This window comes from Python bivittatus, unplaced genomic scaffold (assembly GCF_059951505.1).
Source record: "Python bivittatus isolate LINGU-HERP-01145 unplaced genomic scaffold, Pbiv_v1 ctg000080_np1212, whole genome shotgun sequence".
Lineage (NCBI taxonomy): Eukaryota > Metazoa > Chordata > Lepidosauria > Squamata > Pythonidae > Python > Python bivittatus.
The window spans coordinates 40,881,090-40,904,452 of NW_028277035.1; the positions used below are offsets into that span (position 1 = coordinate 40,881,090).

Below are 23,363 nucleotides of genomic sequence, written 5' to 3' on the forward strand. Positions count from 1 at the left end.
AATACAAACTAAATTAAAAAAAGAGAATAGAGAGGAGTAAAAAGTGTAAGGAAAAAGAAAAAAAAGAAAAAGAGAAGAAAGAGAAAAGTAAGAATATAATAAAGAAAAGAGATATATAAAGAAGCAACTTCCAACTTTCATCACAAGTATAAACAAATGTAGTAATTCTTCACCCTCTCTAAAATTATAAACATTTATTTCTTCTTCCCATATCCCATCTCTTAGCTATAAACAAATCCATAAAACGTCATCTTTTCAGTCCAGGTATCAGTAGAAAGTCCAAAAGGGGTAGCCAGAAGTAACAACATATCTTATTTTAACCTTGATCAAATAAATCAACTTTATATTCCTTCCTTTTATTTCTAACAGTCTTAATCTTTAGTCCATTGAAATATTGTAGGATTTGATTTCTCTTCATTTCTTCTTTGTCCCATCGCACAGTTCTTCAAGGCTTTAACAAGCCTATTTTGGAAACCCACTAGGAAAAAATTATCTACCACAGTCTCTTAAATTTTAAAACCTCAGCCAATTTCTTTTGTACATCCAGTGAAACATCCTTTTCTAAATAATTCTCTTGCCTTTCAGTTGTAAATCCACTTTTGATACCATCTCTATCTTGTCAGCTAAAAATTGTTCTGTATCTGACATTTTCAGTTCAGTAACCTCTTTTGGACATAGTATGTCCATAGAAGCAGACATCATTACTGACACTGTTGATATAGTGGCTACTATTTTCTGATTCCATTCTTCAGAAGTCTCCTTCAGTATTTTTACTGACATAACCATCTTGCAGGCCTATATATCTTTCCTCTGCCTAAACTATTCATTCATTCATTCATTCATTCATTCATTCATTCATTTTATTTGGCAACCCATCTCAAACAAGTGATTCTGGGTGACGAACAATCATAAAATCAATTAAAATCAAATTACAATCACAATACAAAAAGAAAAATAAATAAATACAGCACCTGAGAAAATTAAAATCCATAAATGTTAACATAACCAGGAAATGGGGCCCTTCACACACTCGGGACCCCAAACCCAGGCACATAGCCAGGTCTTCAAGGCCTTATGAAAGGCCAACAAGGTCGGGGCCATTCTAATCTCTGGAAGGAGAGTGTTCCAGAGGGCAGGTACTACGGCAGAAATGGCATGCCTCTTAGTTCCCGCCAGCTGACATTCCTTGGCTGACAGGATCTGGTGCATGCCATCCTGCCAGACTCGATTGGATGGGTATAAACAACTGGGAGAAAATAGTCCCTCAGATTATCCAGTCCCAAGCCATGAATGGCTTTAAAGGTGACAACCAGTACCTTGATTTGCACACAGAAAGACACTGGCAATCAGTGAAGCTCATGAAGCAATAGTGTTACATGTCCTGAGTACCCAACACCATTTACTACCCATGCAGCTGCATTCTGCACCAGCTGAAGCTCCTGAGTGCTCTTCAAGGGCAGCCTCACATAGAGCACATTGCAGTAATCCAGACGGAAGGTCACAAGGGCATGAGTGACAGTGAGCAAAGCCTCCTGGTCCAGGAATGGGTGCAACTGGTGCACAACCTGAGGTGTGCAAATGCCCTCTTAGCCACAGGTACCACCTGCTCTTCCAGCAGGAGTTGTGAGTCCAGAAGGACCCCCAGATTGCATACTGGGTCCAACTGAGGCAGTGCCATCCCATCCAGGACCAAATGTGGAAAAACCTTGACACCAAAATGCCCAAGTACCCAAAGCCACTCAGTCTTGCTCAGTCTTGCTTGGGTTGAGCCAAAGCCCCATCCAGGCCCCTACAGCCTCCAGGCACTGGGATAGGACATCCACAGCATCACTCAGGCAGCCCAATTCCAAAATATTATTGAAAAGTTTCAATAGTCCAATTTTATCTGGACTCTTGATCTGTTTATAACTTTCTAAGATCAAAATCTTACTTAGTTTTTTGCTGTTTATTTCAGATTCTTTAAATTCTTAAGCTTATAATTAAAGTTTTCTTTCATTCAGGATTAAAGGCAGATTCACCTGACATTTTCAAAATTGTCATTCTGAATGTCTCTAATAGCTTAGAAGTAGTTAATGAGCAATTTCCAAAAGTGATTAAACAGTTTGCGAACTTAGTGTCCTTGAAAAGTCTCCGCCGCGGTTTCGAGCAAGATGATTAATCCTGTTGTCTCCCGGTGCTCAAACCCATGGAAAACTGCTGTCCTGTGGTCTCCTTGCAGGGGGCAGCTATCTGGAGCACATGTGGGCAATCTCCCATCCTCTCCTTATCTGGAGAGGTTTCAAGGAACCGGTTTACTCGCTGGTTCCTTGGTTTTTGCCGCAGTCATCAGCTCTGCTTTTGCAGAGCCATCTTCAGTTCACCATACCTCCCCCAAAAATCCCCACAAAAGCTTATGCCTTTTAATAATATTTCTTAGTTAGAAAATGTGCTACCAGACTCTTTCTGACTTTTTTTTCCCTTATGCCCCTAGCCTTTCCATGCTCCAATTAAGAAAAATATATAAATAAATAAAAATAACCTGGAGAATCCCAAATCAATAACAGATTCAGCTTTTGAATCACATAATCAAATTATGAGTTCCATACAATTGGGTACTTCTTTTATTATGACCAACCAAAATCTGCAAATGAATATGTAAGCATTCAGATTTTCCAGACCCATATAGTTCTTTTCAGATGTCACCAAGCCAGTTTAAGGTATTTTTTCACTGAAGATGCTGCTGTCTTAGATTAATATCTGAAGTACATCTGAGCTACGTATTCTGTGAATCTCCAGAAGATAGTAACTGTACATTTAGGAAAGAAAGGATCCCAAATCAATTAACTAGCTCTTCTGTGTTCATCAGGGAGCAAATTCATTCCAGAGATCCTAGCATATTACTGATTTCATTTGTCTTGTGGTGGCTGGAAATGCATACATGTTTATCTCTACGAAAAAAAAGGTGAAAAATGGCCATGGATTTGTTTTTTAATGAATGAAGCAATAAATCATTCCAGATTGTACAGAGATAGAGCTTTCTGTGTTTTTGTATTTCCTGTATAAAAGGTAGAACAGCCTGGTTTTCAAAAGTCCCTCTTTCAAGTTTGTTGATATTGAATAATCCACCTCTGGTATCCAGCAGTTACATCTTGAGAATCTGGTGTTGCAACTGCTGTCCCTTAGGCGTGATGATGCAGGAAGTGTTGCACTTATATATGAACCACAGACGAACAGCTTATTTGCCTTTCCTCAATCCCCCCTCCCCCACCATCCTGTTTTTTTCATTTTGGAGCTCTCACTTCAGTCAATCCTGCCAGGTTTAGGCCTAGGAGGAGGCACAGATGGTTTCTCTTGGCTAATATTTCATGCTGACCTTTTGATCAGTGACCCCATGAACCCACTGCTGTAGCTTTGCAAAAAGGGAAATTTCTTTGGCTTGGATTGCTTGTGATAATGACTCTAACGTTAACCGGCAGATGTTCTTGATTCATATGAGAAAGCTGGGTAGATCTACTGCTACAGCAACTCAGTTGCTTTTTAGAAATCAAGAATTGGGAAGACAACGATAAAATTATTAGTCTAATCAGTAGAAACTTGTAGATTCTGATATCTGATTTGTTTCTTTATTAGGGTTGTTGGACTGCCAAGTGTGAGTGTGTGTTTCGTGTCCATGTCCCTGTGCCTTGAACACAGCTTCCTTGTGGGAATAACGTAGAAGGAAAACTTCTGATGCAGAGGATAAGAAACTTGTAAAGTTCCACCAATACATTTTTGTATGTCTTTAAAATTGTTAAAACTTTAAGGAGGCTAGTGGGGGAAAAAAAGCTGACACCTCCAATTATGGATGTTGTGTCTATTTTCTTTCACTGTTTCTTTAAAAAACAATTTTGTATGAGAAAAGAATACATGAGATCAGAATTCTGTTGTGAAGTTTGAGAAAGAAAAAGTGTATTTTTCCCAACTCCAATTTTAGTATGCTTTTGCAAACAATAATATTTGAGGACAATATTTTACATGCAACACATGAAGAGGGTCAGGGCTCTGGCTGCACTGTGATGGCCACTATCTTGACTTTTTTGGCACCCACCCACCCTCTGGAGACTTCTCTGTTTGTTTCCAAACCCTCCATATATTGTGGAGATGTATGCGTGTAGATCATGTCAAGCATTGTAACTTTCCTTTTGATGAAACAGCTGAGCTCTTTGAACTGCTTACCCTTAATATCTAAGATGCAGTAAAATAGTAGAGCTTGTATATTACCTCACATATCAGTTGAAAGAGACTGCTTTTCTGTGAATGCAGTTTCCACATTAATTTGCACATCTGCAAGTACAAACCCCCTGTAATGCATAAGATAAGATTGCTGTGAGATAAACATCAATTCATTACCTTTGAGGAAATATTAGTATAATGGAGGTAATTCTTCAAGGTAATTGCGGTCTTATATTTAAGGTTGCTACCTTGGCAGTGAAATTCAAGGTTTTAGGTTCTATCGATGTGCAAGAACTTTCAAATTAAGTCCTTTCACACAAAATTAGAGGGAACCCATATGTCATCTTCCTAAAACTCTCTTACTCTGTGCTATTATGTTCATGAAGCTAGGTAAGCAGCTGCTTTGCTCTCATGGTTGTTTATCACACTTGTCATAGAAATCTTTGGAGAATTACCTCATCTGATTTTTGAGTCCATCTGTCATCTTTTCTGGACCTTAGCTTATAGCACACAGGGCCTCTGAGAATGCATCACTTTTCCAGGTGCCACCAACCACTGAGAGATACAGAAAAAGAGATGCATCTTGGTATGTGATATTAATCTGATACATGTGCATACTTCACAATCCCCTCCTTACCATTAATGTTTTTCCATATATTTTATACTCTGTTCACAAGATTTCATGGTGTGAAATTGCCCTTAAAAGAGCAATATAACATGTTATTTGATTAAGTCTAAAAAGCTCTTCAGAAGCATGCAGATCTTCACAAGCTATTATGAAAATATTGTAAGATTTCCTGGCAATGTGGACCTTCATTCTACATCGATAGTAGCTACATGATGAATTGGTGAAAGAGAATTTAAAAGACAAGACAGGAATGCCCCTTTCACCTAAATTTATTGAGTAATTGATGTATATTTGTTTGCTTTGCAGAGTTTGTACTGATTGCTTCAAGGTTCAGATTTGCAGATTATCACTTTACAGAATTTATGCTTATTTATTTTTCTGATGTGAATTTCAAAATAGTAAAAGGTAGCGAGAACGATATAAAAAGCCACCTTGCAGTGGGAAAATGTTTTATTAATGTTATTTGTGAATACATCTTTAGTGAATAAATTCCTTCCAGTACCAAATGGGTAAAAAGTACAGGTAGTCCTCATTTAGCAACCACAGTTGGGACCAGCAGCTCTGTTGTTAAGTGAAGCAGTCATTAAGTGGGAAATCATGTGTCTGCCACTATGCTTTCCTTTTCCCCACTCCCCCACCCTTTGGATGCTCACCCTGGCACTAGGTTAGCCAGTTGAAACTGATAGAACTAATCAGTTTCATACCTTCCCCTTTTGTTTGCCTCCTAACCACTCCCCCCACCTTTGGAATGCTCACCTCATGCTGGGATAGCCAGCAAGAAGGGAATTAATGTTTGTATTTACATTCATTGGAGAGGAAAGGATTACAAGACAGTAAGCAGGCACACGGTGGGGAATACACATTGAAAGCAATGTGGTGGCACAGCTGCCAGGAGCACACTATGCAAGCAGCCTGGTGTATTCCCTATTGTGTACCTGCTTATTCTCTTGTAATCCCTTCCTCTCCAATCTCTCTGCTCTGTGGGAGGGGGAGGGAGAAAAAAACAGGTCAGGCACAGAAATTCCTTGGGTTTTTTTCTCCTCCCCCCCCCCCGTTTATGCGATCTCTCCACTCTGCAAGGAGGGGGGAAAAGAAAAAACAAGTGATTTCTATAGGCAGTCTCTCCTGTGTCTGGATACATTACTGTATATTTCTTGGCAATAGGAAGGAAGTGGTTTGTGTTGCTTTCTTTGGGGATTTTTTTTTTCCTGATTTCCCAGTCTATTGCCTTGGGACTTCCAGGTAATCTCCCATCCAAGTATTAACTAGTCCTGATCTTGCTTAGCTTCTTTCAAGATCACCAAAGGTTAGTTTGTTGCTGCAAATTGCAGTGGGGAAGACTCCTTTTTTTGGAAGCCTTTCAGTACATTGTAGAATTTTCAGTCTGTGAAGCACTGCAGATTGACACCCTTGGCACAAATGTATAATTGCGTGGGATTCATGCTGATTTGAAACATTTTGGCATAGTTTGAGAAGTACAATTAAATTGTTTTAGAAACTTCATCTTTGGATCTTTGTCCCCTTTCTGTGGACAAGCACATTTGTCCACCTAGTTTCCATGTATCGTTGTGTTCCCTTCTGTCTATTGCTTTTATATATATAATAAAATAATCATCAAAATAGCATTTATACAGCACTTTTTCTAAAAGCTCAAAGCACATCACATAAATTATCTCAATTCTTAGATTATCTGTTTACAGTTATTATCAAGTGCATAATCGGGTGGAGATAAAGTCTTGGTATAAGCCTTTGGATTTGTATATTTGCTCTTTCTTTTTTATTAGTAGTTTAGTTTACACCCTCTCCTCATTTAGTGACTGAGTTCTGTTCACTTGGTTGTTAAGAGAAATGGTTGCTAAGTGAATGTGTGACTGAGAGAGAGATGCTGAGAAGATCATTGGTTGCTGCCATCTCATTCAGATAAAGTCCTCTCATACAGTGTCCCATGCCTGATCTGTTTTTTTCCTTTTTTTTTTTTTTTGCCCCCTTGCAGGGTGGAAGATTGCTTAAACAAGCTACTGTATCTTTTCCTGAGCTGCTTTTCTCCCCAGCACAGGGCTTCCCTAAAAAATGCTAAGGGAAAATTAACAAGTTCAGCTCTGTGATCTTCATTAGTTGATTAGAAGTAATGAAGCCTGGGCTGGCTCTCTCTGCTGCCTGAAACTGACCAGACCTTAATCAGTTTCTCTCTGAAGGCTTTTGTTGTCCTAAATGGTATCATGAGCTTGCCTAACACAAACTGCTAATGGTTCAAGAATTAAGTCAAAGAGCAATGGAGAAGATAGACAACCCTGATGAGTGCCACACTATAACTCAATTGGTCCAGAAATTAGTTTTTACTCTTGCTGTTGGTTGCAAATAGTACATTTAATCTAGTTAATAAAAGAAAGTAGGCATTCATATCCCAACATAACTTGTTATGAAAAATTATTCTGAATCATATCAAAAGCTTTTTCAGCATCTGAAGATATTAGTACAGTAAAGTCAATCTTTTTTGAGCTATATTCAAAATGCTTATTAATAAACATACAGTAAATTATCTAATACTTATCTATTTTTAATAAAGCCAGACTGAGATGGATGAATTATGTACAGGAACACTCTCTAATAACCCTAAACAATTTATATATGTATATATGACCATTACTTTAGTGTATTATAACAGTCTTCCCAAACCTGGTGACTTTGAAATGTGATGCGTTATGGTTCCCATAACTGGAGGTTGAAAACCACACATATCTGGAAGGCACCCAACTGGAGAAGGCTATATTCTGTGGAGATGGACATCTTAGGGAAGAGTATCAGAGAAGAACTTTGGAGTATTGTCATGTGGCTTCAATCAGCATTATCCTAGTTTAGTGAATTTAATCAGCAATATCCTGTGCATGATCAATAAACAAACATATAAAAGCATGAACCATTAGTAATACAGTAGTCCCAGGGCTAAGAAAGCCCGATTTACGGATGACCCATAGTTAAGAATAGAGCCCATTGTTGCAAAATTTGAGTTATATGCACAATGATTCGAGTTAATGGTTTGGGACACAATGGTTTGAGTTAATTACACAATAATACTGTCCCGGCTTACATACAAATCTGACTTAAGGACAGACCTTGGAAACGGAACTCGTTCTTAAACTGGGGACTACCTGTACTGTCTAATTACTAAAGAATATCTTATCGTTCTTCCTCTTCAGTCATATGACTAAGGTTGTACAGCTTGAACCACTGGAACTTACTCCTAAATATATGCACACATTAATATGTTCTTAATGCTGTAATATAATACTTACCTCATACTTAATTCCCACTGATTTTAAGCAGAAACACAATTGCATGTTGCTGTTGCTTGATTTCCTTCAGTAGTCATTCTGAGGTTCTGTATTTCTATTTCAGTTCTATAACATAAGCATTTGTGGTTGTTATTGTTTTAGTGGCGAGTCTAAAAGCTGAGAATCATGACAACTCACGTAACACTGGAGGATGCTCTGTCCAATGTGGACCTGCTGGAGGAGCTGCCATTACCAGATCAGCAGCCATGCATCGAGCCGCCTCCATCATCCATTATGTACCAGGTAACCAATACTTCCTTAGACATCATACCTTAGAGCAGTGATGGTGAACCTATGACATGTGTGTGAAAGGTGACACACCACATTTTAGGTGACATGCCAGCATTCACCAACACCCGACAACAACTATTCTCCCTGTTTGAGTTACTGAAAAGAAACTGAATTTGTTTTACTCATATTTCATTTTTGTAATTATTTGACGTTTCTTTATATAATATACAGTATAGCACCACCCATGATTGGACTGTATTTTTTTTTTAATAAGTGAATAGGTAAAGAATTGTTTCTCTTTTGTTCGGGGGGCATGGTGGTGTGACACACCAGCAGAGTCAAGTTAGGCATTTTCTGAATTTTTGACATGCCAAGCCCCAAAGGTTGGCCGTCACTTTCTTAGAGTAACTCATCAATCATGTTTTGAAGATAAGAAAGTTTGTCAATGGGGAAAATAGAGGACAGTCCCAAGAGACAGATAGAATAATGTGGAAGAGGACAAGTAAAGGAGCAGGAAGAGAATACTAATCAAGGGATAGTTTGGCTATAAAGCTGTATCATCATTTAGTGGCATGGGAACAAGTTAATTTTTCCTTGCACTCATATTTTCCCTCCTTCAGGAGTCTGGAAGTTTTTGCTTCTTTTCTTTTCTTTTCTTTTTTAATTTAGCATGAGGCTATCTTGGTTGAATCTGGACAAACAGTATCTTTAGAAAGATTAGTGGAAATAAGCCACATTATATGAATTGGCTTCTTTTGACAAATCAGTTAAAATTAACCACAGTGTAGACACTGTACTTTCAAAAAAGCCTCTGATCCCTTGGTTGTTTCACAATGGAATTATAAGAGGTATACAAGCTTGGCTAAACTTACTGTATGCTCCTAATGTCAAAATATTTTTTTAGTGTTATGATAAACCCAACCCATACTTTATATTGTTACAAACTGTGAAACAGTTATATTGTTTCTTCAAGTTCAGCAAAATGTGTATATTAATATAATCCATAGCAGTGCTTCTTAAAGTGTGGTCCTAGGACCCCTGGGGATTCCCCAAGACCCTCTCAGGAGTTAACGAAATCAAAATTATTTGCGGCCTATACTGGAAAATAATACAGTATTCAAATCCCATCAAACAACTGTGAGAAGTGGTAGTGGCAGCAAATGCATCCATTTTAATGTTTAATAAGGTAAATATCAATAAATATAATCCATAGAAATGAAAGGTCGTTTGGGATCCTCCATAATTTTTAAAAGCAGGAAGGGGTCCTGAGAGAAAAAAGTTTAAGAAACATTGATCTATCAGAACCCCTGATTCTTTTATGGAAAAAAGTAAATTTAGAAACAAAAAATAATATTTTGCCAGCTCATGAAGCAACATAATTCGGTTCACCCCTCTTACCAAATTTCATTCAAACATTGTGTATACTTCTACAGCAAGCTGCCAATGCTGCACTAGTCGATGTTTATACCACCCAAATTTTATAAAAGATTCTTATCCTGTAAGTGCTATGGGCCAGTTTTTTCTTTCATAAGAAAATTAGGGTTTCCATTTCTGTAATATTTACAACTAAGCAGGAGGCTGAAGTGATGAGGAGAAAGGATAAGAAAAAATTAGTCTTATGCCATATGTTATTTTTATTTCTACCATTTAGGACTACTATTTAGATTGTGTATTTAACTGGGGTGGAAGAGAGTTTACAACAGATAAGTCCTTTATATAATTTTCAGCAGTTCCCTTTCACAACTTTTTTCTCATTGCATTCTATGAATCACTTCCCTGTATTTCAAGTTCTAGCCAGATTCTCATTCACTGACTATCCTTCATAGGCAGCCCTGACTCTTTGGCTGCCCTGTTCATTCTGTATTAAAATATATTTTGCTGACAGAGTTGCATTCTCACCACAACAGAGATCTAAGAAGCATAAATTCACAATCCCAAATTTTTGCATCAGCCATCCCATAGTGAATTACCACATCAGACAGTTTTTTAAAACTTTCCCCTCTGCGTCCTGCGTTGACTACCTGCATAGAGGGATTAAAAAGGTGGTTTTGTAGTTATGTATATGCCCAAGTGATCAAATGATATGTGCAGTTACCATATGAATAGTGTAATATACACTTGATCTTAGCCAAAATTCTGAGAAGCTAAATCACTAAATCACTCTTATGCTAATATTTATTGCCATTTTTATTCTTGGTTCTGATTTTATCTTCTAACAGTATTGCTGTTTACTCTGTAAGTGTAAGTAGTGCTGTTTACTCTGAAAGTTTTTTTTAATATTGAGATAGATAGATAGATAGATAGATAGATAGATAGATAGATAGATAGATAGATAGATCGATCTTTACTTTCTATAACCTGATAACTGTTTTATACCTGCTTAATTTGTTTCTGCTTTATTTCTATAAAGTTTTATTTTTCTCTGTTTTAACTGATTGCACATTGCTAAATTAACTCTTACTATAGGACAGTGGAAAATTTCTGAAAACAAATGAAATGAAAATCTAAATAAAAGGAATGTCTGACTATGTCTTTATTTGTTCTCAGGCCAACTTTGATACTAATTTTGAAGACCGAAATGCTTTTGTAACTGGCATTGCTAGGTACATTGAACAAGCAACAGTGCATTCTAGCATGGTAGGTATCAGATGATCCACAGCTGATTGAAGGGGACACGGGATACTGTGGAATTCTAAGTACTTTTATGTGACAACTAGCACTGTTATATTGTCCCAATGTGTTTCAGAATGAGATGTTGGAGGAAGGGCATGAATATGCAGTAATGCTTTATACTTGGAGGAGCTGCTCCAGAGCTATTCCCCAGGTAAGATGTGCAGTTGAATTGTAATCTACTTCAGTCAGAGAGAAATTTCTGTCTGCTAGCAAGAAGAAATTGAAAGAACGAAGAAAATGGTAGAAAACTGAGAATAAAGTCTTGGAATAAGGAGTTTTGATATGGGTCCCAGGATACTCTAAGAATGCTATAAGCTTCTCTTCTTTTTCTCAGCAAATTCCTAATAACTTATAGCACCCAAGGAATAATAATCAAGTTATGTTAGTGCCATCCTGGGTCACTATGACCAGCTTTCGACTACCAGAACGTCCAAAGGAACAAATCACTGGCAAATGAGCATTCACCCAAATTATTATTTTATTTCTTATCTAACCTATTTTTAGATTACAGAGCCAGTGTGGTGCTGGATTAGGAGTGCAAAGACACAGGTTCTAGTTACACTTCAGCACAGAATCTGGATGGGTGACTTTGGGCCAGTCATCCCTAGACTGGGAAGTTGAAAAACATTTCTCTACAAACTCACACTGGACCAGTGTATAGATTACACTCCATAATTTTTTAGTAAAGAGGCTTTCATCCTGCAATTGATTGGCTCAGGATAATCATTGGTGGTATCATCATCATCATCATCATCATCTATTTTTATGTTGTGTTATAGTGTTCCGTGTATCCAGAATAATATGCATAGTTAATAAAATATGTAAGAAAAACAATTATAGTAAGTTAAATGCATTGCTAATATTTTCACACACAACATTCATATCAAGAAGGCTGGAATGAAGAGATGGGTTTTCAGCAAGCTAAATATAAAAGAAATAAAAGTATTTGGCATCTGAAGAGCTCATGAATGCCATTCTTTGGCAAGAAAGGTGACATGTAAATTAATTTAATAAATGAAGTAAGCATTGGTTCATTCTGATTTTGAGACCAAATTGAGTAAGAGGATGATCATGTATGTGGTGGAATATCATTCCTGGTACTAATTACTTTCTGACAATCTTTATATTTTTCTCATTTAGAAGCCTTATAGCTGACAAACGATGATACTTCATTTGTCCATGAAAGTCCATCCCATACTAAATTGGGTTCATCTGTAAAGTGCCTCAAGATTCTCTGTTCTTGCTACAGCAGACAACTACTCCTTTAGGTGTCCATGAGGACTATTAATACCAAATGGTTATGTTGACTTTCAGGTAAAGTGTAATGAGCAGCCAAACCGAGTAGAGATTTATGAGAAGACAGTGGAAGTCTTAGAGCCAGAAGTCACAAAGCTCATGAAGTTCATGTATTTTCAGGTAGGTGTTAGATATGCTCCAAATTCCTATGCTTCACTCTGGTTCCCTTCACCCATTATTGTTGAAAATATGTCTTCTGCTGTTTCTTAGTTTACTGTACCATTTTTTGTGGTAGACTTACCTCAGTAAGTTGGCTTTGCTAAGTGCTTAACGTTGTTCTTGTCCCCCACATGGTATCTTGTTTTGATTTGATTTATAACAGAGGGCAGTATCTAAAATTATATGAACAAATTTCTGCAGACTGCACCCATCCCCACCCACATATATCTGTGCACCTCCCAAGCTTGTTTTGAAAGACATCTCTATTCTCCAGAGGTAGATTTGATAGTGTCAGGGAAAAGTAAGCATTCAGTCCACTTGTCATTTTGCCCACAAATGAATGTTATTGGATGCAACACAGACAGTACTCAAGCTCTTGTCAATATTGGCTGACCTTTCTTTCTGCTTGCCTAAAAAGACTAGTTACACAGATGTGGGAAAACTGTTCTCTAGTCTAATGTGAGGTTCATTGTGGTAGGTTTTGAAAGATGTTTAACTGCACCACAAATCATAGTCCAAATCAGCAAGCCAGAGGACATGACCCCAGATAATGAGAGCCTTCTGAGGTGGAAGATAATATGATAGAATCAGACTAAGCTAAAAGTAACAGTGGAAATACTTAAAACTTAACAACATCATAGCTGTGGTCTGTTCAAAGTACATAAACACACAATTAGGGAATACAATAGAATAGAGATATTATGGTCAAGTGTGGTGGCCACTGATTGTTTAATTATGCCACATGAAGTCCTATCCTGCTCAGATATGGGTTCATTTTCGTTTCTAATTTATGTCTGTTTATCCGTTAGCATATCTGAAAACAGACAGGTTTTAAAAGAAATAAAAAGAGAATACAGATTTTTTCCTGAATCTCCCTCATCACTTGAATCCAGCTGTTCTTTTAGTATAATTATCAGGAAATGAAAGTATGTGTGCGACTGCCAGGTAGAAAGGCACCATTCAGTTATTTTTCTCTCAGAGGAGAAAATGCAGGTGTCCCCAAAGCTTTTGGGTTGGTGGGTCTACTTGAAAGTTTGACAGCGTGTCATGGACACTTTCACGAGGTGGAAGTTGAGGAGGGCATTTTCTTACTCACATTCTCTAGAGGCATGGTGAGTAACAAAATGCCTGTTTTCTAACAGATAATTTGGTGAGGCTAAAAAAAAAGCAAATCTTCCAACTACCAAAAAGGAAAAAAGCAGAATCAAGGCCAAAGCTCCTTATGTTAAATGTAAATTCATCCCCACAGTGTGGGGACAGCCGACTAACGGTTGATGCTAAAGAAAATATCTCTTTTCTTTAGAACATATACTCTCTACCAAAATAGAAACAAAGAAAGCAAAATATGCATCATGCCAAAAGCAAAACCAGGAAAAGATGCAAGTCAGCCACCACACACACATCCATGCAGAAAAACCAGACATAAGACCTGGTATACAAAAACAAATACGTCGCAATGATACATTTGGCACAGCCAAAAGAGTCCCTTCTTTTTCCTTCCTCCAGAGTCCTAGGATGCTTCCTAGTACTTCCCCAGCTTGTTTTGATTGTTTTCTGGATGTCACATTGGGCCAATCTCCATTTTTAGTTTCTTAGAATGCTTCACGGGGCCAGTTATGTTGAGGATACCGGATCAACTGGGTAAATAAACATCAACTTCCCTTGACTCTTCAGGAGGTGGAAATAAGGCAGCTTCAAGTTTGGCCAAGAGTTGGTGGAGTCCCATGATCCTAATAAAAACTCACTTCTCAGCAATTACTGGCAATGCTTCCCCTTTTACCTCTTCTTTAAATTATTGATGTCTTGCTATTTCTTAGAGAAAAGCCATTGAACGATTCTGTAGTGAGGTCAAGCGTTTGTGCCATGCAGAGAGAAGGAAAGACTTTGTTTCAGAAGCATATCTACTGACATTGGGAAAGTTTATCAACATGTTTGCGGTCTTGGATGAACTGAAGAACATGAAGTGCAGTGTCAAAAATGACCATTCTGCTTACAAAAGGTGAGATTAATATGTATGGATGTATTTTATAGGGTTTATGGCCATACCAGTCACAGCCTTCCTCTAGTTCTGTTATTAGCTGACAGAATTGCTGGGATCCTTGAAAATGTGGCCAGTGCTTTACCTGGAATTAATAGTATTTAGTCCTGGAACAAAGGCTTCTAAATCCTGTTTGTGTCAAAATATATTTCCAGTAGAATAAAGTTAATGAAACAGCATTTCTATATTCATTTTGTGGCACTGGCGCCTTTTATAAGTCTCTGTTACTCAGTCATATACTGGCATGGTGTTCCAATATACTGACGCAATTGGGTTACTGTTGTTTTTCAGAGCAGCCCAGTTTTTAAGAAAAATGGCTGATCCTCAGTCTATTCAGGAATCACAGAACCTCTCCATGTTTCTGGCAAACCATAATAGGATCACCCAGGTAGAATATTCTCTTTTATCTTTTCTTATATATTATGATATGTAAATACATTTACTTTGACCTAACATGTATGCTTTGGACTCCAGTTTTGAGGACACAGTCATCATAAGGAATATTTACCACCATAAAGCTTTAATCTGTATTTGGGACTTTTGGTCCTACTAAATGCAAGTTGTTATCTAGGAAATCAGTCAGCTTGACTGTTTATGAAGCACTAGGCATTATGAAATAATGGTGGAACTTGTACAACTATGTACAATTCTATGAAATAGCAAACACTGTGCAAGGCTTTTAATCACATTCCCCTAGCAACCAAATGCTGTGGATTTTTATTCTATATAACAGATGAGTTCACATCATATCATATCGCATCATACACACACAAACACATACACATATATATATACACACACATAGAGTCAGGTATAAGCCCTGCTAATCTTTTGGCATAATCTGCTGATTCCCCTGTCTGTTCCATTTCAGTAGAGAATATCTGTAGCTCAGGGTTGAACTGTGGAGTCCTTGGTGCTCTCTGAGCTTGGTTGTTTGCTTGCAGACATTTCATTACCCAACTAGGTAACATCATCAGTGCAAGTGAATGTGGGGTTTGTTGCCTCTTTATGTATAGTAGCTTGCTCTGCCAGTTTTTTGGGGGGGGCGTGCTTGATGGGGGATGGGGAAACCCAGAGCACCAAGAACTCCGCTCTATTCCACTTCTTTACCCTAACCCTTAAATTACTGTTTTTGCAGCCATTGTTAGCAACTATCTTTTGCAAGATAGTAAGTGTAGAATTGTCTAGTGCAGAAGTCAAAAGCATTGCCTTTTAAAAAAGGAGGTTTGCAGCAGAAGTACCTCAGGTACAGGCAGGTAATAGGATAGCTATAGGAAAGGAGAGGTTTAACTTTTCTATACCAGCTTAGTTGCTTTGAGACTCCTGGGGGAAATGCAGCTCCCGTCTCTAGCAATCTTGATGCTTTTGAGGTTGCTGCAGGGGAGTTCAAGGCTCATCCTCACTTATATACATTTGCACCTGCCTAGATATGTGCTCATGCCTCTAGATGTTCTTATACTGTCCAGCACTGCGTACAACTTTAAGAGCAAAGGCATTGCTGATGTAAGCAATACTTACTTAAATTAATTCCTTGCCTATACGCTGAAGATGCTAAAATAAGCTTTACAACTTTTCATTTTGTTCCCATTGAAAATTAGTGAAGGTCTTGTGGGAATTTTTTTTTAGTGCCTGCACCAGCAGCTGGAAGTGATCCCTGGTTATGAAGAACTGTTGGCTGATATTGTCAACATCTGTGTGGATTACTATGAAAACAAGATGTACTTGACACCCAGCGAGAAGCATATGCTCTTGAAGGTAACATCTTTCAACTGTCCACAAATATCTGTTTTATCCAACTTTCAGTTTTTCCCAATTACTTTGCAATACCTGTTTTCAAGATGCATGCCCTGGTGTTGTCATTTTTCTTGCATCTTTTCTCTTTTTACATTGTACAGATTTAATTTTTAACCTCTCCATGAAAAGACAACTTCTGGATTATTAAAAGAAAGATTTAAAATTATTAAAAGAAAGAAAACATACATTAAAAAACCCCTGCAAGTCTTTCAGAGTCAGCTTGAAAATCTTTCTTTCTTTATATGAGGGGTGGGAAGCCTGTGGGCCATAGAAAGCCCCCACTCCTTTTTTTATGCATTCTACAAAGTGTTGCAGATAATGCTGGCCTAATTCAGCAGCAGAATGCTGCAGTTCAGCAGCACAATTTTCCATATTTTAAAAAAATTGTAAATAACCAAAATAACCCTTCAAAAGAGTTATGTTTTATTTAAAATATACCCAAACCCTCAAAAACAGACCAGATATTCAGCTGTGTCTTGTAAGGTGATATCACTGTGTGAATACCATGACTGTGGCCCTCATCTATTTTTTTTTTTTTTTAAGTGCAGCCAGGGATTTCTAAAAGAGTTGCCTGTTTATGTCTACTAAATACTCCATCTCACACCCATGGTCGTTAAGACAAACTTATGGAAGACAGGTTTGTCAACAGCTATTAGCCTTGAAGACTCAGTGTTACCTCTGGGTGGGGAGCAGCTTCCTCCAAATACTAGTGGCAGGAGATCAATGGTGGGAGAGGCCTATGTCTCCACCATTTGCTTGTAAGCATCCCAGAGGTATCTGGTTGGCTACTGTGAGAAAGAAAGTGTTGGACTAAAATAGGCCTGGCCAGATCTTCCTTCCTTCCTTAGGGTGTTTATTTAGCACTGGGCTCCTCAAAAGACCTCCAGTGCTTTATAGTCAGTGATGAGGGGAAGGATAAAATCTGAAAAATAGTAAGTGCAGCAATGTAATTTAAGTCCTACCCCTTTTGTAGCTGTGTCTCACACATTTACAAAAGGGATGGGTTTGGGATTGCAACTCTGTGCCTGTTTACAGTATAACAATGAAGTGATAACATCAATACATACAATTCATATATGATTCCCCCAACCCAGCTTCAGTTAACCAATGGCAATTCTACAGTTAAAATGGCAGATTCAGAGTTCTTTTCAGTGGTGGGAAGAGGAGAGCCATAGATGTTGACCATAGTCCCACCAGTGGGAAATCTGCCTGTTCTCAAGTTCCACGGAGATCAAGATTTTAGGTAGCTGAGGAGAAAGAAAAATGACCTAGTCTTCCCAAAGACAAGACTAGCATGGGAATGGTGTGGTGCTATTCCCAGAACAGTGGCAAAGCTCCACATAGAAATACCTTTATGTAGGTAAACGTTAGAGCACTTTAATGCAGTTGTACATCACTTATTTGTTTATATATAGGAAGAATCTTCATCACAGAGACCAAATCTGATTAGTAGAGAAAGCATTGCTCAATTATAAATTACAGGCTTGGTATATAGAAAGCACATGATCCAGTATTTGGCATTTCCAATGTACATGGATGATGTATAAGCAAGCCAAGGTAAAATACCTTTCTGTGCTAGTGTCCTGGGAGAACTGCTGCCAGTCTTGAGTGGAAAATATTGAGTCAACTGAACAAATAGTTTGAACCACTTTAAGGGAGCTATCTATAATTGTTCGTACATTTCAGAAGTCAGAAGTATGTTATGGTTAATCACAAAGCAAATGTAGTCTTAAACATTATGTAGGATTAGTTTCTCTTAAGAGTCTTGAAAATAAAATTGTGCATGAAAGATAACTTTTTTCCTCCTTTCAAGCAGTAACTATTAAATGATTGTGACTAACTTTCAGATGGTGCTCATGTTTTTCTTTTAGGTGATGGGTTTTGGTCTGTATCTGATGGATGGAAATGTCAGTAATATTTACAAATTAGATGCCAAGAAGAGAATCAACCTCAGTAAAATTGATAAATTCTTCAAGGTCAGTGTCTGGCTTTGCTCTGGCTCGTGATTATTTCCAGAGGAAGCCAAAGCTATCTGTATTGGTACTGTCTAGGGATAAAGCAAGCACAGAAGAAGTGACATGCTGGAACCAAAGGTGTGGTTGAATCACAAAAATCTGAATATTTTACTGAAAATTAAGCAATTCAGGGGTTTTATTCTGTGTGCCAGACAGTTTAAATTAAATTGCCAGACAATTTAGAGCTACTGTTTTGTTTTCACATGATAGTACAGTACTATTCCTCACACTAGACCATGTGGAACATGGCTGCTTCTCTCTAGTATATATCATTGAGAAGGATTAACCTTCTCAAGACCATCAATTAGTATCTCTTTTTCAACGCGTCCCTCCCATTTAGTGATTCCTGCGAGTTCCAGTGTACTGTGCGGTAAGAGAAGGTATGGTTTTCAAATAGACATAGCACGCAGAAATCTTGCAAAGGTAGTTTTCAGGACTGATGCCCATATAAAATGATAATGAAATTGCAAGCTAAAAAATTGTGCTGACTTGATTCTAATCATCGTAATAACACATATTTCTCGGCTTCACAGTGGAAGTTCACAAAGCTTTTTGCTCATCCAATTTTGTTAGGAATACTTTCCCAGACATTTGGCCCCCTCTGGTGGTTAAATACTCCTTTACTCCATGTATCGCAATCATGCCAAAGGAAGCCTCGTTACCTCATTTAAACCATTTCTTGTTTTTTCTTCCAGCAGCTGCAGGTGGTTCCTTTATTCGGCGATATGCAGATAGAGCTGGCCAGATACATTAAGACCAGTGCTCACTATGAGGAGAACAAATCCAAGTGAGTGCCTGCCATAATGTCTCTTGGCTTTGGTGTGTCTTGGTCAACTCTTCCACTCGTGTGTAAGCTCTCTGCATGACTGCCTGTGAGCCTGTGTCCAAGTGATTGCATGACTGAGCATATGGATGAGTGCTTTTGGTTAGTAGGTATGTCAGAACATGATTTCTTATTTTCTTTTTTTATTTTCTGTACCTTGAAAGACACTGATTCAACCAATTCTGTACAGTTAAGTGTACTTTAGCTCCCTGAAATAAATGGGTGATTGTCCTTTTTCATTGATCCCCAGGCAGTTCTCCCAGTAAGCCCCCCAAAAATGAAATGGAAAGATAAATCATACAGAGTGCTGTTTTTTAATGTTGATTTCAAGTACTGCCATCTTTGGAATTAACTGTTCTTTAGCCTTAATCTCCCTTCCCTGGTATTTCCCAGTTCTTAGACATCCCAACATCTCAGGCTGTGATTCTGAATTGACTGAGTGCCTAAAAGCCCCTATTTCTTCTATTTACCAAAGGATCAATTCAAGATAGAATAACTCCAGAGTTGCTCTGAGGGTGCAATTAAACCAGATGTCTTATTCTGCCGTTGAGGTGACCGTTCAGATCCTTTAGGATCTCTCTCTGCTTGACTGCTCAGAGATACTGCCATCTGATAGCAAATCCAGGGATGCACCCATTGAAGACTTTTCTGTCTTACAACTGACCGACACTTTTTAAGCTCAGTGAGCTCTGGCTACCATTCAAAATTCCTGCATTTCTAGAGTTTTCCCTTAGGCCAGGCAGATTTTGTTCCTGACTTCTTCAACATTCCTACCTATTCCTTGCTATTTCCCTCTTAATTTCAGCTTAAAACCTCATCCAAACCTTCTGCTAGTGAGAGATGCTCTGTCATTAGAGGCTCTGTTTACTCCAAGCAGGATGTAGATTATTTCCCTCAAACTGAATGCTTTCTGAACCAGTCAGGCTTGGCTGAATACCTCTAAATAGCAAATTGTTCATAACTTAGAGCCATTAAGATGTGTCTTTGGGGATATAGGGAGATGACTGCTAGAACTGAGCGCAGATCAGTAATTTGCATTGAGAGGTTATGTGTATGCATGGTGGCCAATATGTGAATGCCTGTGTGTACAAGGAAGTATGTCTGACTGATAGGTCTTCATGAGGATGGAAATGAATGAGTGGTTGGATCCGTGCAAATATGTACATGTAAAGTACGCTTACATGACAGAAAAATGGATACGGGTGTTACTATATAGGAGTGATAATATACATTGGGAATATATTTGCATATATTAAATTCAGTGTCTGTACTTGTATGTTGGCTGTTATGTGTTACGTTTTCATGCTTGGCAGCTGTGAATGTAGGTATGAATGCTCGTGCTGTGAACATGAATGTGACTGAGTGTGCCTGCTCTGGGTAGTTTTTATCCACATTTTTCAACTGGATAGAAAATCCTCCAGAGCATGAACACAGCACTCTATCTGTCCAGAAGGATTCTCCAATAGGGTTTTTAGGCAGGACAGCAAAAGATATGTAGGATAAACTCCAGTTATTTCAAACTAGAATTGTTTTCAATGGAATTGTTCATAGGGACTAATACGGATCTTGGGGAACCTTTTCAGTGGTAGCTGAGAGAGGATCCTTGTCAATGGAGACACAGTTAAGGATTAAATTATGGCCACCTTTCTTGATGTGGAATCCTAGGAACCAGAGTTGCCCAACGGTATTTCAGGCAGCCACCCCTGTAGCTATTTCTAGGCATGAAGGGTAAGTGTTGCAGTTCTATTGCAAGACCCATTCCAAGGTGGCTCAACTATGCCAAGGTCACAGCTTGATGAAGGCATTGCTCCACGCCTCTCAGGTAGCACCTTCAGTTTCCATTTCACTGTACAACTTGGTGGTTTTATTTGGTGATACTTGCGAATTGCCCAGATGCAAACCAAGTAAATGGCTGGTGCTGCTCAGATTTAGATCAGAAGGCCAGCAGTTGCAGAATTATTGCTAATAAACAGTCACTGTTGCAAAAAAGAAATAAGGTTATAACTGAACTTGACTCATAGGGTTCATGGTGTCCCTTGGGTGCATATTTATTTCATTTTTTGGTAACTGACTAATGGCTTCTATGCTAACATAAATGTATAATACGTTTCTCACTAATCGTTCTAACCTTTACTTTCTACTGCCAAAATATGTTGGATTTTAAACTCGTCTCAGTCCATGGAAGCTAGAACAACCCTCCATTGACAGAAACTATTTAACGAAGTGTGTGTTTAATCCCATTTCTAATCTATCCTATTCCATTCCAGTAAACAAACTGTGAACTATTTCTTCCTGTCATCTTTACTTACTAACAGTTATTTTCTTATTCAGTTTCTAAACAGAACAGTATCGCATCCTGTGCCTCTCTCTCCTTCCTTGGAGAAGAGATTTTGAACGCTAGCTTGGCTGCACAACAATTGTGGGGTTTTTTATGTTCCTGCACATTCATCCCCTTCTTTTCCTTTTCGTCTCCCTAATTCATTTCCATCCTTGTGGTGAGATGCAATTAACTATGTTTTTTTCTTGTATGGCCTTTTAACTTTGTGTAATGGAGTAGATTGTATGTGGCAGGCTGGGCTAGCACAGCAAAATGTCTGATCATCACTGATAACCTGTCGATTCCTTTGGGGAAAGCAGTACACTGAAAGGGTAAGAGTGAAGTATTGGATTTCTGGACATCTGGAGATATAATAGGACCTAATCATCATGGTCAACATAATTAAGAGAATTGTGTCTACTTCAATATTACCAAGGAAATCTAGTCCCAGAAATGAGATTTTAAAATATCCTACTCCTTCACATACAATATAAGCAGCAGATTTTGAATAGCAAAGTCGGCACTTCAGACTGACATTTACCTAGAAAACAAGTTTATTTGCTACATTTGAGAATAATTCATAGTCATGTAAAAAAAGGAGGAGTGAATGGCTTTGTTCAAACATCATGGAAAACCATGTTAAATATATGTAATTATTGATGTCATCTTATGCTTATATTGAGAAACTATGAATATGTAGCTAAGTACTCAACCAGAATTAGAAATTCTCATTTGGAGGGTTTATCAACCACTTGTTAGTTTGTTACTCACTATGATTTTGTGTGTTATTTGAATAGATGAATCGTAGCTATAGACCTTGCTCTGAGACCCAGGAAAAGAAAACTATGGTTTGCTATTATTATTATGGTTGCCAGATGGATCAAATCATTTTTGTCCCTGCAATTATTTCCCAGTTCAGTTTTTAACATTTTTGCTGTTGTTGTTCTGTATTGGCATAGGCCTAGAGTGTTACAAATGTAGGCTAAATAGACCCTGAGTTTTTGATTCTAGACATTTTTATATACTAGTTCCTAAAGACCAGTCCTTGAGTTCTATCATGCACTTACTGAGCAAATAATTCAGTTTTCTGTCTATGGATTTGCTACTTTTACCACAAATGCAAAATAAATACATCATAGGTGTAGGATAAATTATGAAATTAAAAAAACACACATGGATATCCTGAGTGAGTAACATGTCTACTCCAACAACTGTAGTTTTCAGATGTCAGTAACTGGGTGATGCATCGTATTAAAAGACATTGGGCAAAATGAGATATTAGTAGACCAGTGGAGCAAAGTTATCTTGAGTAATAACCATAGATTCAGGAATGAGTGTTAACTTAAAGACATTGGTTTTCCGCCCAGGTGGACATGCACTCAGAGCAGCATCAGTCCACAGTATAACATATGCGAGCAGATGGTACAGATCCGAGACGATCATATCCGGTTTATCTCTGAACTTGCTCGCTACAGCAACAGTGAGGTAAGCTTCCATGGAGGCGTATGCTGCCCAATGCATGTATGAAAGAAGAAATGTTGAGTGTGCTCTGTGGACAAGTCATGATTACTCTGATTCTGTGTTCCATCTGATTATGGCATTGGAATGCTCATAGCCTGCCTCTTCGAGATTCAGATGATGAATGTCCAATTCTGTCTATTCTGACCAACAGCAGCTATCCAGAGACTCAGGAAAGAGGGTTCTTTACTAGTCCTGCTGGATTCTTTTAGCTGACTGAAACTGAGACTTTCCTCATTCAAAACTATGAAGCTCTCTCTGTTCTTCCATATCATGGATATCTTGCAGTTCTTCTTATTCAACTCTTAATTGCTGTTTTGCATAGCAAGGTGCATAATGCAAGGTCTC

General features: G+C 38.1%; 1 protein-coding gene across 1 annotated transcript in view; it reads left to right on the forward strand.

Annotated features, from left to right (window-relative positions):
- The window catches only part of CYFIP2 (cytoplasmic FMR1 interacting protein 2), a 72,254-nt gene that overhangs the window by 9,288 nt on the left and 39,603 nt on the right, over positions 1–23,363 (forward strand). Inside the window, exons 2-11 of the mRNA XM_088133886.1 lie at positions 8,254–8,394; positions 10,930–11,019; positions 11,129–11,206; positions 12,370–12,471; positions 14,328–14,509; positions 14,840–14,936; positions 16,175–16,303; positions 18,214–18,318; positions 19,053–19,144; positions 22,865–22,982. Of these exons, the coding sequence (XP_087990012.1) occupies positions 8,278–8,394; positions 10,930–11,019; positions 11,129–11,206; positions 12,370–12,471; positions 14,328–14,509; positions 14,840–14,936; positions 16,175–16,303; positions 18,214–18,318; positions 19,053–19,144; positions 22,865–22,982 (1,110 nt within the window). The 5' untranslated portion in view covers positions 8,254–8,277. The remainder of the gene's footprint in view (positions 1–8,253; positions 8,395–10,929; positions 11,020–11,128; positions 11,207–12,369; positions 12,472–14,327; positions 14,510–14,839; positions 14,937–16,174; positions 16,304–18,213; positions 18,319–19,052; positions 19,145–22,864; positions 22,983–23,363) is intronic.